Below are 14,632 nucleotides of genomic sequence, written 5' to 3' on the forward strand. Positions count from 1 at the left end.
TTGAAAATATTTTGAAAACCTAAATGCATATCTGCCATCTCTATTGGATTTATCGGTAGACTACTAGATTTTGCCACTTTCTCCTGGTCTACAGGTTTAATTAAAATTCCCTAAAAGTGAGTAAGTTTCCGTTAAAAAATTTTTACACAATTTATTGCTTGCTTGAGTATTTAAATAAATATTACTTGTACATAATGAAATAAGCCTCATTTATAGTAATCAGTGTAAAGCTTATTTATTTTTTTTAAATTTCATTGTAAAAATTTTCAGTTTATTTTTATTCAGAACTCCCTTTTTAAACTGATTGAAAAAATCTTTCTACTATCAATGATGAATTATTTGTCTGTTAGTATTCAAAATTATGAGTTAACATAGTAATAAACATTTCAACTTCAAGTTCATTTATTGTTAATCATGAATGGAAAATAATGCAGATCATTAAAAAAATTTTAGTGTAATAAAATTCTTGTATTTTAATGACAGTAAAAATCCTTAAAATTTTCTTTTTGTGAAATATTTAGTATACTATTCTATTGTTATCATGAAATTTATAGTATTTCATAAAATCTACTGGATTTTTTCCTATCCATGTTGGCAGCTATGTGAATACCTTTTTAGAAGGGAAAGATTTGCCTCTACTAAAAATAAAGTAAAATATTAATATTTTTTAACTTATGTGCCAGCTGGCACAAAGAGTATAGTTAGGTTGGTAACAAACGAAATAATTATCATTTATTTCTTTTTCATAATTTTGTTTATTTTTTTAACAATGTTTTTCTAGTTATTTTTATTTTTATTTATTTTTTTTAAATAACGGCAGGCACTTGAACTCTCGTTCTTCACCTCGGAAGATGCCGGAAGTGTTGCTCATTTAGCGTTACCCAGTGGGCACCTGTGAACCTAAGTCACGGAGGCGAGCAACATTACCCACGCCGCACTGCCACAAACCCGTTCATAGGGCAGGCCACATTCACACATCACACACAACAGAGGACAACACAGAGAGAAACATCCATGCCCAGAGCGGGATTCGAACCCGCAGCCATTGGCTTCGCAGTCAGGCACGCTAACCGCTCGGCCACCTGGCCGGCTTCTAGTTATTTTTTAATGTGTGAAAAAATTTTGCACTTGAAGGATTAGTTATTTATTAAAATACTAGCTTTGTTCATCTATTTTTGAAAAAATAAGACATTGTTAATTTTGGATGTACCTTTTTTATGTATTATATTATTTGGAAGATTTAAATTCATTTTTAACTTTTTGCCTTGTGAGCTTACATAGTTATTTTTAAATACGTTTTAAAGTTATTTTTAAATATTAGTGAATATTTCTTGCTGAGTGCCTTTCTTTTGTAACGCTCATCTTTATTCATTTACTGTTCAAAAGTAATAAGTTACTATTTTTGGACTTGCCATTTTTATAAATATATTTCATTTGGAAGGAGATAATTATTTTTTATTTCTTTAACATAGTTTTGTTCTGTGTTCTAGCTCAAAAACTAGATAATGTTTTCTATCATGTCTCATTTATGTTATATATATATATATATATATATATATATCAGTGGTTTCCAACTGGCGTCCTGGGGGTCGCATCTGACCCGCAAACTAAAATATATCAGTTGCCATTTTTTTGCGGACAATCTTCATAAAAAATCTCTATGGATTTAAAATACTTTTCTCGTTAATAAAAACCTAATTTCTTCGTTTCTGTGAAATTTATCATAATAACGGTGCAAAAAAAATTATTTTTCAGGTTTTGCATCTAAAAAAATATTTATTCAAACACAAAAATAATCGCGTATTTTGCTCTTTTTTATTTCATTTTTTTGTATTTTGTGAATATAATTCAGCATGTGTATATCAGAAATTTTCACGAAGAAATTCTCCGATTTAACTTTTTGAAACCACTCATTTTGGACGAAAATATTTACACACACAATTGTAAATTTTAAATTTAAAATGTAAATATTATTTTTTGGTGGTTGCAGCAGACAAACCTCAATTTTGTCATTGAACATTTTGTGTGCTACTATGTAAGTTTTAATACCAACCTTTTTAAAGTTTGATATCTTGACAATTAAATATCTGTTGCACCTTAATTGTTTAATACATGGGTGCACATTAAAGTTATTGTAGCGCGATTTTTTAATATGCAATTAAATATTTTTAAAAATCTACTTCTTATTTTAATTTGTNATCTATATTATATAAAACGCTAATACGTATGTATCAATAAAACCGATGATATTTCTTTTCTCGCGATGGCAACAGTTTTCATTTTTAATTGATAGGCTTCGGCGCGCAAGAGCACGTAGTGAGCATCATATGGCTAATCTATATTTTATAAAACACTAATACATTTTAATTGATATGCTTCGGCGTGCAAGAGCGCGTAGTGAGCATCATATGGCTAATCTATATTATACAAAACGCTAATACGTTTTAATTGATAGGCTTCGGTGCACAAGAGCACGTAGTTAGCATCATATGTCTTATCGAGTTAATTCTCACCGAATTATCAAAAAAATTCTCACAAAATTATCTTCATCGAAGCTGATGCTTTACATCCGGCGTTCATATTGTTTTACAACACATGGTTTTAGCTCTGTGGTGGGAAAGACTTTAAAACAAAACTTACAACAGTTACTTTTCTCAACAACTGAAATTTAGAATAGTGTGATTAAGAAAAATATGTGAACTGTTTGCAATTTCAAATTAATATTGAAATGCACAGGATTAGAATTTTCTACAGTGAAAAGTTTTCGGAACTTCAGTGTTCAAAAAAGTATACAAAAGCTAGACGTTGAGAACATATCCAATGAACGAGCAAAGCGAGCATCGGATTGCGAAGCAATCCGAAATGAACTGTGAAAGCAGTTCCGGGGGTTTGCGAGCGCCAGGGAGCAGGGGGCGAAGCCTCCTAGTTTATTTATAATTCTCTTTTATAACCTTTTTGTTGTGGTTATCTTTAAACATGCTTTAAAAACATTTTTAAATATTCAATAACATTTATTTCTAAGTGAGCAATTAACCCACCTAATCATCAAGCATGCAGGTCACAAGAAGTAAAACAAAATTCCTAGGTGGAGGCTGAAACTTCACTAATATTTTATTATAGGTAAAAGATTATATTTATGACAACACTGCTGCCATCTATATCAACGTTTGTGCTTTCATCTATGTGCGACATGTTAAACTAACTCATTCAACACTGAGAATGTTTGTTTTTAATGACAGCTTTCTTTATCCACAGTTCAAAAATTAAAAGTAGCTCAATTTAGATTACACTTTCTTTTATTTATCTTTTTCTGTATTTTTTCAAATGACTCATGTTTGTTTTGCAGGATGAGATGGTTATTTTTGTTTGTTGTTTTAAGGTTATTCTTAAATATTTAAAAATATTTCTTACCATTAATATCGTCCTTATTAAAAGTTATAGCTTTGTTTATCAATTTTCTCAAAATTGTTTTTTGTGAATCCTTACTTACAAAATTATTTTATTATTAAAAGGTTTGTTTTACAAACTCTGATAATTTTATTTTATTTATTATAGTAAATATTTCATGTCATGCAGAGGAAAATTGAAGCCATTTCCAAACCCTAAAGATGCCGAGTATGCCCTGATTTTTTTTTCTATTGTGAAAAAATATTTATTTTAATTTTAAAATTACTTAAATCTGTACATATTTTTTTCCAGGTTGGTGAATGATTTGCTGAGAACTTTCAAAAATCAGATTTGGTTACAACTGCTGTGTTTCAAAGAGAATCTTGTTAGTGTTTAATAACATTTTTGTACTGATCGACTGTGATGTCTTGTTATTCTGATTATTATGAGTTTATTAGATATTTTTATGACCAAAAATGGATGTCTAAATTTATGATGTCATGCTATGCATTTTGAAAATAGCTATATATCTAATGTAAATTATTAAAGTTTATTTATTTACTTATTATTGATTCATTTTGAATGTGTGTTAAGTTTTTATTAAACGATATCAGTTTGAATGATTTAAACTATAATTTATAAATAAATTTTCTTGATTTTTCCCAAAAAAATTTATAATTTGTACTGACAAAAAAATGAATTGACCAAAAAATGTCAATTAATAAGAAATATATAATTTTTCATTAATCAACAAAACATTTTGTTAAAAACAAGAAATCGAATTTTTCTATTTGAAGGTTCAAGTTGCAAAATTTATTATACTCAAACAAGTATACAAATTACAAAGTCAATGTTTTGCACAAGAATTTCCAAACTCATAGTTTAAATGATATATGATACTCAATATATGATATTCAATAACTAATAAATGATACTCAATATGACAGTCAATATATAATAACATAATTTTCAGTTATCTATTATATATCTTACTTGTGATTAAGAGCCAAAAATAATTTTTTCAGGTAGCCTTTTTTCACATAAATTATTACCAGCTCATTGAAAAGTGTAGTTTTATTTAAATGGTTTCTCTTAAGACAAATTTAAATAGAAATTATGAAAGAAAAGTTTTAATGAACTTATATTATAATTTTAATAAATGTAAGAAAACTTAACCATATTGCAAAAAAATATTTTTCAAGAAATAACTAAAATTAATTGCAAATTTTATTATTGTTATTTACTGGATATTTATAATTTGAGTGAAATTAAAGATTAGTTACTTGCCAGGCTTTTTGCGTAATTTTCACAGGTTTTAACAAAAATTACAATTTTGCCAATATTATTTTTTTTAACCACATAGGATTCTTGATAACATTTATATTAAAAAGAAACTGATTATAGGTTTTAAGTCATAAGTTTATTTTACTTTTATTTTTTAATCCAAATCAAAATTATAGAGACTGTACTTATACACACACACATTTTTAATAAAATAGATCAATCCTTTAAAACTGGTTTCAATAAAGTATAGCTAATTGATTATGAGTACGAGCACTAACCGTGTTTTAATTTATCAGGATTTTTTTTAAGTCCTTAATATATATTTACTTCTACTTACAAAGGTTGCATTAGCCATATTACATATTTGCTACTTAAATTGTGTCATGAGTCTTTAAGACTTTCTGATAATCCATATTGAACGAAAGCCACTGACTTGGTTCAAATTATATTTCTTTCATTTGAAATTATACAACTAACAAAAATATTAAAAATAACGTTTCATACAGTATATACAATAAGTAAAATTAAAATTTTTGAAGATCAAATACCATTAGTTATAACAATTGATATGTTTTGTTGATTTTTAAATTGTCTGGTAAAAATAGAGAGGAATCTAATGTAAATTTATTTAAAAAAAATGTTTTACTGACTTGCAAATATTCTTCTTGCTTTCAGGTAATTTAAGCATAATTCTGTTGTGTTTAAAGAGGTTTTACAATACATTATTATTTATTAAAAAAAATTTTATTAAATAATTTTAATGACATCCTTTTAGTTTATTTTACCTTTCAACAATTTCTAGTGTCAACTCAGATTCAATGAATACAAAATTATTCAGCATTTGTTTTTCTGTTATTGATTTCAGAGCATAATAAATTAAATACAAGTCAATCGTTTATGCTAAAATAAATGATTTGCTGATTCATAAAAATGTATCAGTAAAAAATTCTATTAAAATCACTTTCATTTTTAGTTTTATAAAAAAATTTGATTCAACTTTAATTACTTCGCAAATATGCATATACTAGGTCTAAAATTACATTAACTCTCAGATTTCTTTGACAAAAATGCAATCTTAATATTTTAACAAATATTACATATGCAATATTTGTTGATTATTTTACTCATTAGGCACCAAATCTTCCACGATAAGAAAAACTATTCTTTATTTTTTCCTGCTTCCCCTCATAGATGAATTAAAATTCTATTAATGTATCATTGAACATTAATAGAATTATGTTCAATGATACATTAATAGAATATATTAGAATAGAATAGTCCCTTTGTACCCCTTGAATAGAATAGTCCCTTTGCCGTCAGGCTAGCCATGGAAGTTTATCGTGGCCTTCCTTTGTAACGCAAATGCGGGTTAGTTCCATCAAAAAAAGTCCTCCATGAAGGCAAATTTCTCCCGATTCTTGATCAAGGAGTTCCCGTGTCTTCTGGATTGAGTTCAAAATGACTAGACTACGGCGTTGAACATAAGTAGTCGCAAAACCCAAAATTGGGTTGGCTGTTCAACGACCATTATAAATCCTGTCAAAAGCTGATGTAAAAAATTTATTATAAGTAGTTTATAATGACCTCACTGTTCGAAGATCTCGATTTGGGAGATTCGGCAGGATTTATGCAGAACAAGTAATAACACTAAAATTAATTTAAGACAAGGGAACTCCTGGATCAAGTATTGGGAGAAATTTGCCTTTGTGGATGACTTTTTTTGATGGAACTAAACTGCATTTGCGTTGCATTTTGAGGATCCCACGGTTGGTCTGACGGCAAGGGGACTCATGATCGACTTTGTAGAGTATCTACCACTACAAAAATGTAATTTCAATTCACTAGTATACAAGACATGTTAACTCGATGGATGGTCCACATTGAACAGTTGACTTGCTACTTCATTATCCACCTCCTCGTGCTGTTGCAACTCAGTTTCACGGATTCTCACGATCCCAGAGTTAATCAGCTAGTGGTATTCGTTCATCGAATTCAATCACAGATATAATTCTGGTGGGGGAGTGCTGTAGTGTATCTACCGCTACAAAAATGTAATTCCAATTCACTAGTATATAAGACATGTTAACTCGATTCTATGGTGGGTACCTTTTCTTAGATGAAGGTTGACATTGTCGATAACTCCTTACCTCACCACAATTCATCACTATTACAAATAATTGATTATCAGTAATCATTATTTACTACAGAACATTTAATAACTCTGATACATATGCTATTTAAGTACAGATTATACTGTTGTTCTCAACTCAAAATTCCACTTTTACATTCATAACCTTCTTAGCCATTATGATGTAAGAGAATGTCATTGATGTATTCTCTGTTTACAATCATAATGTTGCCCAGGGAACGCCAATCGAGGAGGCGAGGTTATTTTATTTTGACTGCTAAAACATTAAGCATAACTCATGATAACAAAAACAATATGCTAATAACAAACAATATATGTGTTTGTGAATAACTATGGTTTTAAAATTGCGAAAACTAAATCTTATTCATAGAAAATGTATATGTTTCAGATACATATTTAATTAAAAAAAAACGACAAAACTAATTTTATATTTTTTTTTCAAAATGGAAGGTGTGTGGTAAGAATATATTTGGCTAAGCCGAACAAACGTCAATCGTTTCATACAATTTCCTTTTTGACTAAGTGCTTTACTTCATTAGTTTTATATCTATTTAATAGATGCTTTCCGAATAGTTTCTACACCTCATCAATTGAAACTATTCAAATTGTTTTCGTAAAATTTATGTGAAGTACAGAAACGTAAATGAAACATTTTTAAAATGTTTGCTGAAAAGTGGCCTACTTTGCGTTAAAAAAAATATCCCTGTGTAATTTTAAACATATTACAAGTGGTCATATATTTGATGCGTTCTTGAAACTATTTAAACAGTGTCAGTTAAACGTGGCTAATATTAAGCAGTCAAAATAGTTCCCCAAAGGGGCTGTTCCTTTTGATGTTATTGTCATTCCAGATGTGACAATCGCAACAGCCCCCCGAGGAGTAGAGAGAATCAAGTACCCCGTGTATCCCACAATAACATATCCTTCCAAAGATTACTGCACGTTCTTCCAATTAAAAAGACATTCCTCGAGAAACAATGCAAAGATGTAACAAGAAGCAATATAAAGATAATAAATATAACTAAAATATTACTAAACACAAAATGTGGAAATCAAAAGTACCGAATGAGAACTTAGATATTTTATGTTCAACTTCAACAACTTAAGATATTAGGCCAAAAGAGGAGGGTTATACAGTAGATGGAGAAGTACTAAATTTCTAAATAGAGGAACAATGCTTAAAACTACAAAGTAAAATTATCAAACGATTTTTTAAATAATTTAGAATATGCCAAACCGCAATGATATCTTTTTAATGGAAGAACACACCACAAACTCTTTCGTGACATGATAATGTAGGACGAACGAAACCTTTGATTGTTATCTCTACTCCTCTACATTCCTTTGATAAAGTGGAACTCTTATTAACATTATGAAATGCTAATAAACATATTTAATGAAAAACAATTTTACATTTATGCATATAATATTTACTTATTCATGATTTAATTAAAACTTAATATTTTATTAGCAACTAATTTTACAGTTATGTTTAAAAACATTAGTTCGTATTTAGAAATGAGTAATAAATTGTATCTAAATTCAAAAGTATGAATATTGCCTAAACAAATTGTGATACTGGATTAAAAATTAACTGGATTTTTCCACGGAACCCTATGGTTTAGACTGTTTAATTTTTCTCAATTGGCCCTTTGTTGTTCTTCTAACTTTCAAAATAAAAATTATTTTGATGAAACATTTCTTATATTTAGTGTACAGATATGTTGAGATCTCTCAGAGATAAACAACACAACAAATTTAATGTTTCAAAGGCTTATTTAGTTGTTCTATGTTTAAGTTGTTTTCTAATTTCAAAGTGCAGAGAAATCTAAATTTACATTTACGCATGACTTAACTGTCTCTTAAGTGTTTTGGTGGATGATTGGTATTCCTGCATTCGAGATCAAATAAAATTTCAAGCTATGACCTCGGATCAAAGTTCAATTAGAAAAAGACAGGACATAGTTAATTGAAGTAGTACGACATTATTTCTCTAATTTTTGATGAAACAAGAAATTTCGATTGCCAAGCCTTTTTAATACTTTAAGTGACACAGATTTGACTTTAAAACTAACTAATGTTTTAGTTCTTAAAATTCATGTGTCTGTAAAATTTTAAGAATGAACACGAATTAGCTGTCACTATTTAAGCGTTGCTGTATATCTGTTCTAGATTGATAAGCTGAGATTATTATTAGATAGCCTATTTTTCTACATGGAAAGATTATTAAGACAAAGTCATTATTGTCTAAATACAGTTATTGTCTAAATATAGTTATAGTCTAAATATAATTATTGTCTAAATATAGTTATAGTCTAATCCTTTTATCTAAATATAGTAATAGTTTAAATACAGTTGTCTAAATATAATTATAGTCTGATTATAGTTATTGTATGAGTATAGATATTGTATAAATATAATTATTGTCTAAATATAATTGTTGTCTTAATATAATAATGTTCTAAATAAAGTTATTGTCTAAGTATAGTTATAGTCTGATTATTGTTATTGTCTAAATATACATAGATATGGTTGCGTGTTTTAGAAAAAGAGTAAAAATTATACGTTTATGTATTTAAATGAAATAAATCGAAGTGGTGTTATGTAAACTGTTAACGTAGATGTATAAAACTAATAATAATTATTAATATAAATTGCATCTAATATTAATGAAAAAAGGATCTAGGCTATAATATGATGCAATTTCCAAAATGACTAAAAGTCTTCAAATCACTGCTTTTGCGATGAGATAATGTTTTCAAGTTCCACTTACCTCCCTTGACAGGTGAGGGCATCATGGGCGAGAGTGCCGTCGGAGTTCAGGATACTGAGGTTCGTAATAGTCAGCTTCTGTAATAGGGAATCTCACAGGCTCTGCACCGACGACACACTAACAGGAGTCACCCTTTACCTTGAAATATAATTCAATCTGTAAAATAGAGAGAAGCGGAAACATGGTTAAATTTAAGGCAACAAACATTTCATTCTTAATATTCCAGAAAAATTATTTTTGCTCCATTTTATTCAGAGAAATGCACGTTATGGAACTTGTAATTATCAAGTTCGAAATTTTAGGGTTTCAATTGTTTTTTAAAACTTGAGGGAACTTTTTCAAATTCACTGTTAATCATTACAATTATAATCGGTGAAAAATAAATTTTGCTTTTTGAGTTTCGAGAAATGCATTCCAATGAGTTATATGACACAAAAAATGTGCCAAAACAAAATAATTGTTAAAGATGGATTTTGAGTTTATATAATTCTCCATGCTTAAACATGAAATATGAAGAAATATAATCATGGGTATAGGAAGATACGTCTATGGGCACAATGAGGGATTTTTAAGATAAAGATTTTCACTTTTAATCAAATTCTTTAAAAATGTATTCCAAACCTTGCGACATTAAGCAAAAAGTAAATCTTAAATATTTAAGCACTCATACTATAAATTAAGAAGTAACTTTATTTTTTTTTCAATTAAAATGCATTGTTATTAGGGTGATTCTCACGAAACATGACAATTCAGACCAAAAAATTTCTTCAAATTTAAAGTCTTCAAAATAATCTAAATTTTTTTTTTTATACTTCTTTAGCTACACTTATTAATATCTTATAGACAGCACTGTAGTTTATTGATATTTGCTCGAGAAAAAAAAATAAAATAGAAATTCACCAAATCTTGAATGCCAGGAAAATGACATATTACCTTAGAAGTTTAAAAAACAGTCATTTTAAGTTAATAGTAAGTAACTCAACTTAAGCCTTTATGTTAGATGGACCATAAATTGCTTAAATTAATTCTTTTTATCCACTGTAGAAAGAAACAAAAAAATTTTTGTTGCTGATATGTGCAGAATAAAATTGTGAATAATAATCAATCATTAAATAAATAAATAACTTTGATTACATCCAAGCATTCATGCTATTGTCTGATTATTGTTATTGTCTAAATATAGATATGGTTGCGCGTTTTAGAAAAAGACTAGAAATTATTCTAAGTGAATGTAAATGAAACAAATCGGAGTGGTATTGTGTAAAATGTTAACATAGATGTATAAAACTAATAATTATTATTAATATAAATTGCATTTAATATTAATGAAAAAAAGGGTCTAGGCTATAATATGATGCAATTTCCAAAATGACTAAAAGTCCTCAAATCACTGCTTTTGCGATGAGATAATATTTTCAAGTTCCACTTACCTCCCTTGACAGGTGAGGGCATCATGGGCGAGTGTGCCGTCGGAGTTCAGGATACTGAGGTTCGTAATAGTGAGCTTCTGTAATAGGGAATCTCACAGGCTCTGCACCGACGACACACTCACAGGAGTCGCCCTTTACCTTGAAATATAATTCAATCTGTAAAATAGAGAGAAGCGGAAACATGGTGAAATTTAAAGCAACAAACATTTAATTCTTAATATTCCAGAAAAATTATTTTTGCTCCATTTTATTCAGAGAAATGCGCATTATGGAACTTGTAATTATCAAGCTCGAAATTTTAGGGTTTCAATTATTTTTTAAAACTTGAGGGAACTTTTTCAAATTCACTGTTAATCATTACAATTATAATCGGTGAAAAATAAATTTTGTTTTCTGAGTTTCGAGAAATGCATTCCAATGAGTTATATGACACAAAAAATATGTCAAAGCAAAATATTACTGAAAATTGGAATTTGAGTTGGTATAATTCTCCATAGTTAAACATAAAAATGAGAAAATATAATCATGGGTATCGAAGATACGTCTATAGGCCCAATGATAAAGGATAAAGATTTTCACTTTTAATCAAATTCTTTAAAAATGTATTCCAAACATTGCGACATTAAGCAAAAGGTAAAAATTAAATATTTAAGCACTCATACTACAAATTAAGAAGTAAATATTAATTTCAAAATTTTTTTCAATTAAAATGCATCGCTATTGACATATTTTCCCTGTTTTTTTTAATTTTTTTTTATTTTGTGAGACGACTCAATCAATAAATGAAAATAAATGCTTCTGTGCTTAACGAATGAATTAAATGTTAATTTTTAAAAAACATTTTTTGCACTATTTAATTTAAATAAAGTTTAAATTTAAAAATTAGTAAAATAATATTTAACTCAATGGTTAAACAATGAAAGTTAATTTAAAAAAAAAAAAATGTTGTATAACATTTTACAATTTGAAACCAATTGTTAATTTTTATAATATTTTCTTTTTAATTTTATAACCGTCAATGAGCAGCTGACCCAATTTTGACTAGTTACGACTACCAATTTCAACTCTGTAGTCTTGTAATTTTGAACCCAATCCAGAAGACAAGGGAACTCCTTTGTCAAATATTGGGAGAAATTTGGAGGACTTTTGGATGATACTAACCCTCGTTTTCGCTACGTAGGGAGGAAAACCATGGAAACCTCCCACAGTTATGCTGACGGAAAGGGGACTCTAACCCACTATTCATCTACCACTGAGAATATTTTTCATCAGCACTGTGGTTGGTGCAAGCCGGGTAAGGAATTCGCGTCGACCAGCCATCGCTGAGCGGCGAGTCCTCTATTCCCTTAGCCACCACGACTTCTTTTTATAATTTTGTAAAAATTGGTAATTAATTTATGTTTAACAATAATACTTTCTACTAATAGTTTTTGGTTATATATATCTTTCACACAGTTGCTTGTTACATTTATGTATACCTTTATCAACATTCTTGTACAGTTTTTGAATCAAACTTTATCCCGCTCTTTCCATAATATGGATGGGTGGTCTAATGTAAACAATAACAAGCGTCCTTAAACCGGAAGAAATTTAGAAAATTTCCGGTGTATCCCTCCGCTTATGTTATGACTACGAGGCGATGTGTGAACAAGCCTAATAATCTATGCAGTTTTGTTATTGTAATTTGGGTTCAAATCTAAACATAATTGTAACCATTCATAAGAGCTTTCAGAAATGTATTGATTCTCAGAGGTCGTAAGGCCAAAAAAAATTTTGGAAAGTTAATATCTCANAGTACTATTTCCAGTTGTCTCTCCACCAATCAACAATTGTTCCCGGAGTGATGTTTCCGTAGTCCGCCGTTGTGACATCTGAATATCTCTTGATGTCCTCAGAGATGGAAACGTCACTATCACTTTCCTCGCCGATATCAAAATCGGCTTTCCAACCCGGATCCTCTTGCTGATATTCTGTACTCAACCTGACTCATTTACCTGTGTCTTCTTTGATGGAAATGTCACTTTCATTCACTTTGCCGAAACCAAAATCGGCAACCCAACCGGGATCTTCTTGCTGACATTCCGATTACCCCTTGAACTCCACACAAATGAAAATAGGATTCACATCATAATCTCTTTTCTCATGAGCCGGTTGAAATCAGCAAAAAAATAATCATCGCCGTTTTCCTCCGTCATATCAGAAATCACAATATCATTCACTAGAGTCAGGAAGTCACTCTAGTCACTAGAGTGACTTCCTGACTCTTAGGAGTATCTTCCTCCAGTTCTTCCTCCAACTCCAAAAGAGTGATGTTTTCTTTTTTCAACTCCTGCTCGCCCATGATGCGCCTCCTGAAATGAGAAAATGAAAGAAATCCCATTTTAAATGAATTGTTAAATTTTTATGTTAATGATATTTACAGGGTTTCCAAAAAACTTGCAAAAGGTCCTATGCCTGGTGAAATGCTCATTGTGTTAACTAAGAAACTTAGAGCCAAATAATTAAATTGTAAATAATTTATAACTAAAAAACCATCTCTTGGCTTAAACAATAATATGCTTAACCCATATGTGCAAGTGCCTTAGCAGCAAAATAATTTGGGCCCTCATTGAGCTAATATTCACGAATCTTGACTCAATAAGGATTCAAAGGGCCGTTATTTTTCCGATATTGGCCCTATATAGAATTTTCCGATTCTCCCGATATTTTACAGTCACTTTACAACCAATATCGGTCCTATATAGAATTGTGAAATTCATTAGATATTTTATATCCGTTATTTAGCCATTATAGGTTCAATATTGTCCAATGTAGGCCCTATATAAGCCATTCTAGGACCAAGGCATCCCAATATTGGTCCCTCGGTCCATGAGACCGATAAAGACCGATATAGTGCACATTTTGAGAACAAGTGGGTCCAAGGTAAAATTGTTGCTTAGGTGATCTCTTTTTAGAGATTGTTTTAAAATATTTCCGTTAACTGAGAGTAATGATGGCACATAAATTATTTCTAAAAAGTACTTCTTTTAAATTTTATTATTTATATCAGCATATATCAAGCAATTTCAAGTTCGATTCAAAAGTAATATTTTTAGCTCCTTACTGGTTAGCTGCGAAACAGACAATAATTTTACATACTATGAAGGAAACAGCTAATTTGAAATTTTGGTTCCAGTGTAGAATCAGGCAAGGCTGAAGAATTGCAGGGCTAAAGAGAATACAAGGGCTAGTTCACTCCGCTGTTAGAGCTGAAGCTACGATTTCCCTCCTCATGACGTCACTGTGTCTACAGATCTCGGAGATCGCAAACAAAGATATGATAACTTTGCATTTTTCTCTTGCAAAAATAAGTTAGACTTTTTCTGGTTATTAGCCATCAAACTTTACGTAATTAACACATTATTTCCGTTCATAAACATAGTTCAAAAAAAAAAACTTTCTTGGTTATTATATTAAAAAAATACCATTTTAAACTTATAAAAATGTTTTGCTAGTTGGTGAAAATGACACGATAAATACTTTATTTTAAAAAGTTCAGTTTTAACTTTAACTATTAAGAAAAATGAAGGCATATATCGACACTTTTTTTATCTACATATTCTTTTATAA

At 29.4% G+C, this 14,632-nt stretch overlaps 1 protein-coding gene across 3 annotated transcripts in view; it reads left to right on the plus strand.

The window, feature by feature from the left end:
• LOC107438157 (secretory 5) overlaps positions 1-3,948 on the plus strand; it is a 42,350-nt gene extending 38,402 nt beyond the window's left edge. For all 3 annotated transcript variants that reach the window (XM_043044961.2, XM_043044964.2, XM_043044963.2), the window contains 2 exons: positions 3,556-3,615; positions 3,700-3,948. In XM_043044961.2, coding sequence (XP_042900895.1) covers positions 3,556-3,615; positions 3,700-3,784 — 145 coding nt within the window. In that variant the 3' untranslated portion in view covers positions 3,785-3,948. The remainder of the gene's footprint in view (positions 1-3,555; positions 3,616-3,699) is intronic.
• The last annotated feature ends 10,684 nt before the right edge of the window (positions 3,949-14,632 follow it).

The sequence above is a fragment of the Parasteatoda tepidariorum genome, chromosome 2, assembly GCF_043381705.1.
Source record: "Parasteatoda tepidariorum isolate YZ-2023 chromosome 2, CAS_Ptep_4.0, whole genome shotgun sequence".
In the NCBI taxonomy this organism is placed as follows: Eukaryota; Metazoa; Arthropoda; class Arachnida; order Araneae; family Theridiidae; genus Parasteatoda; species Parasteatoda tepidariorum.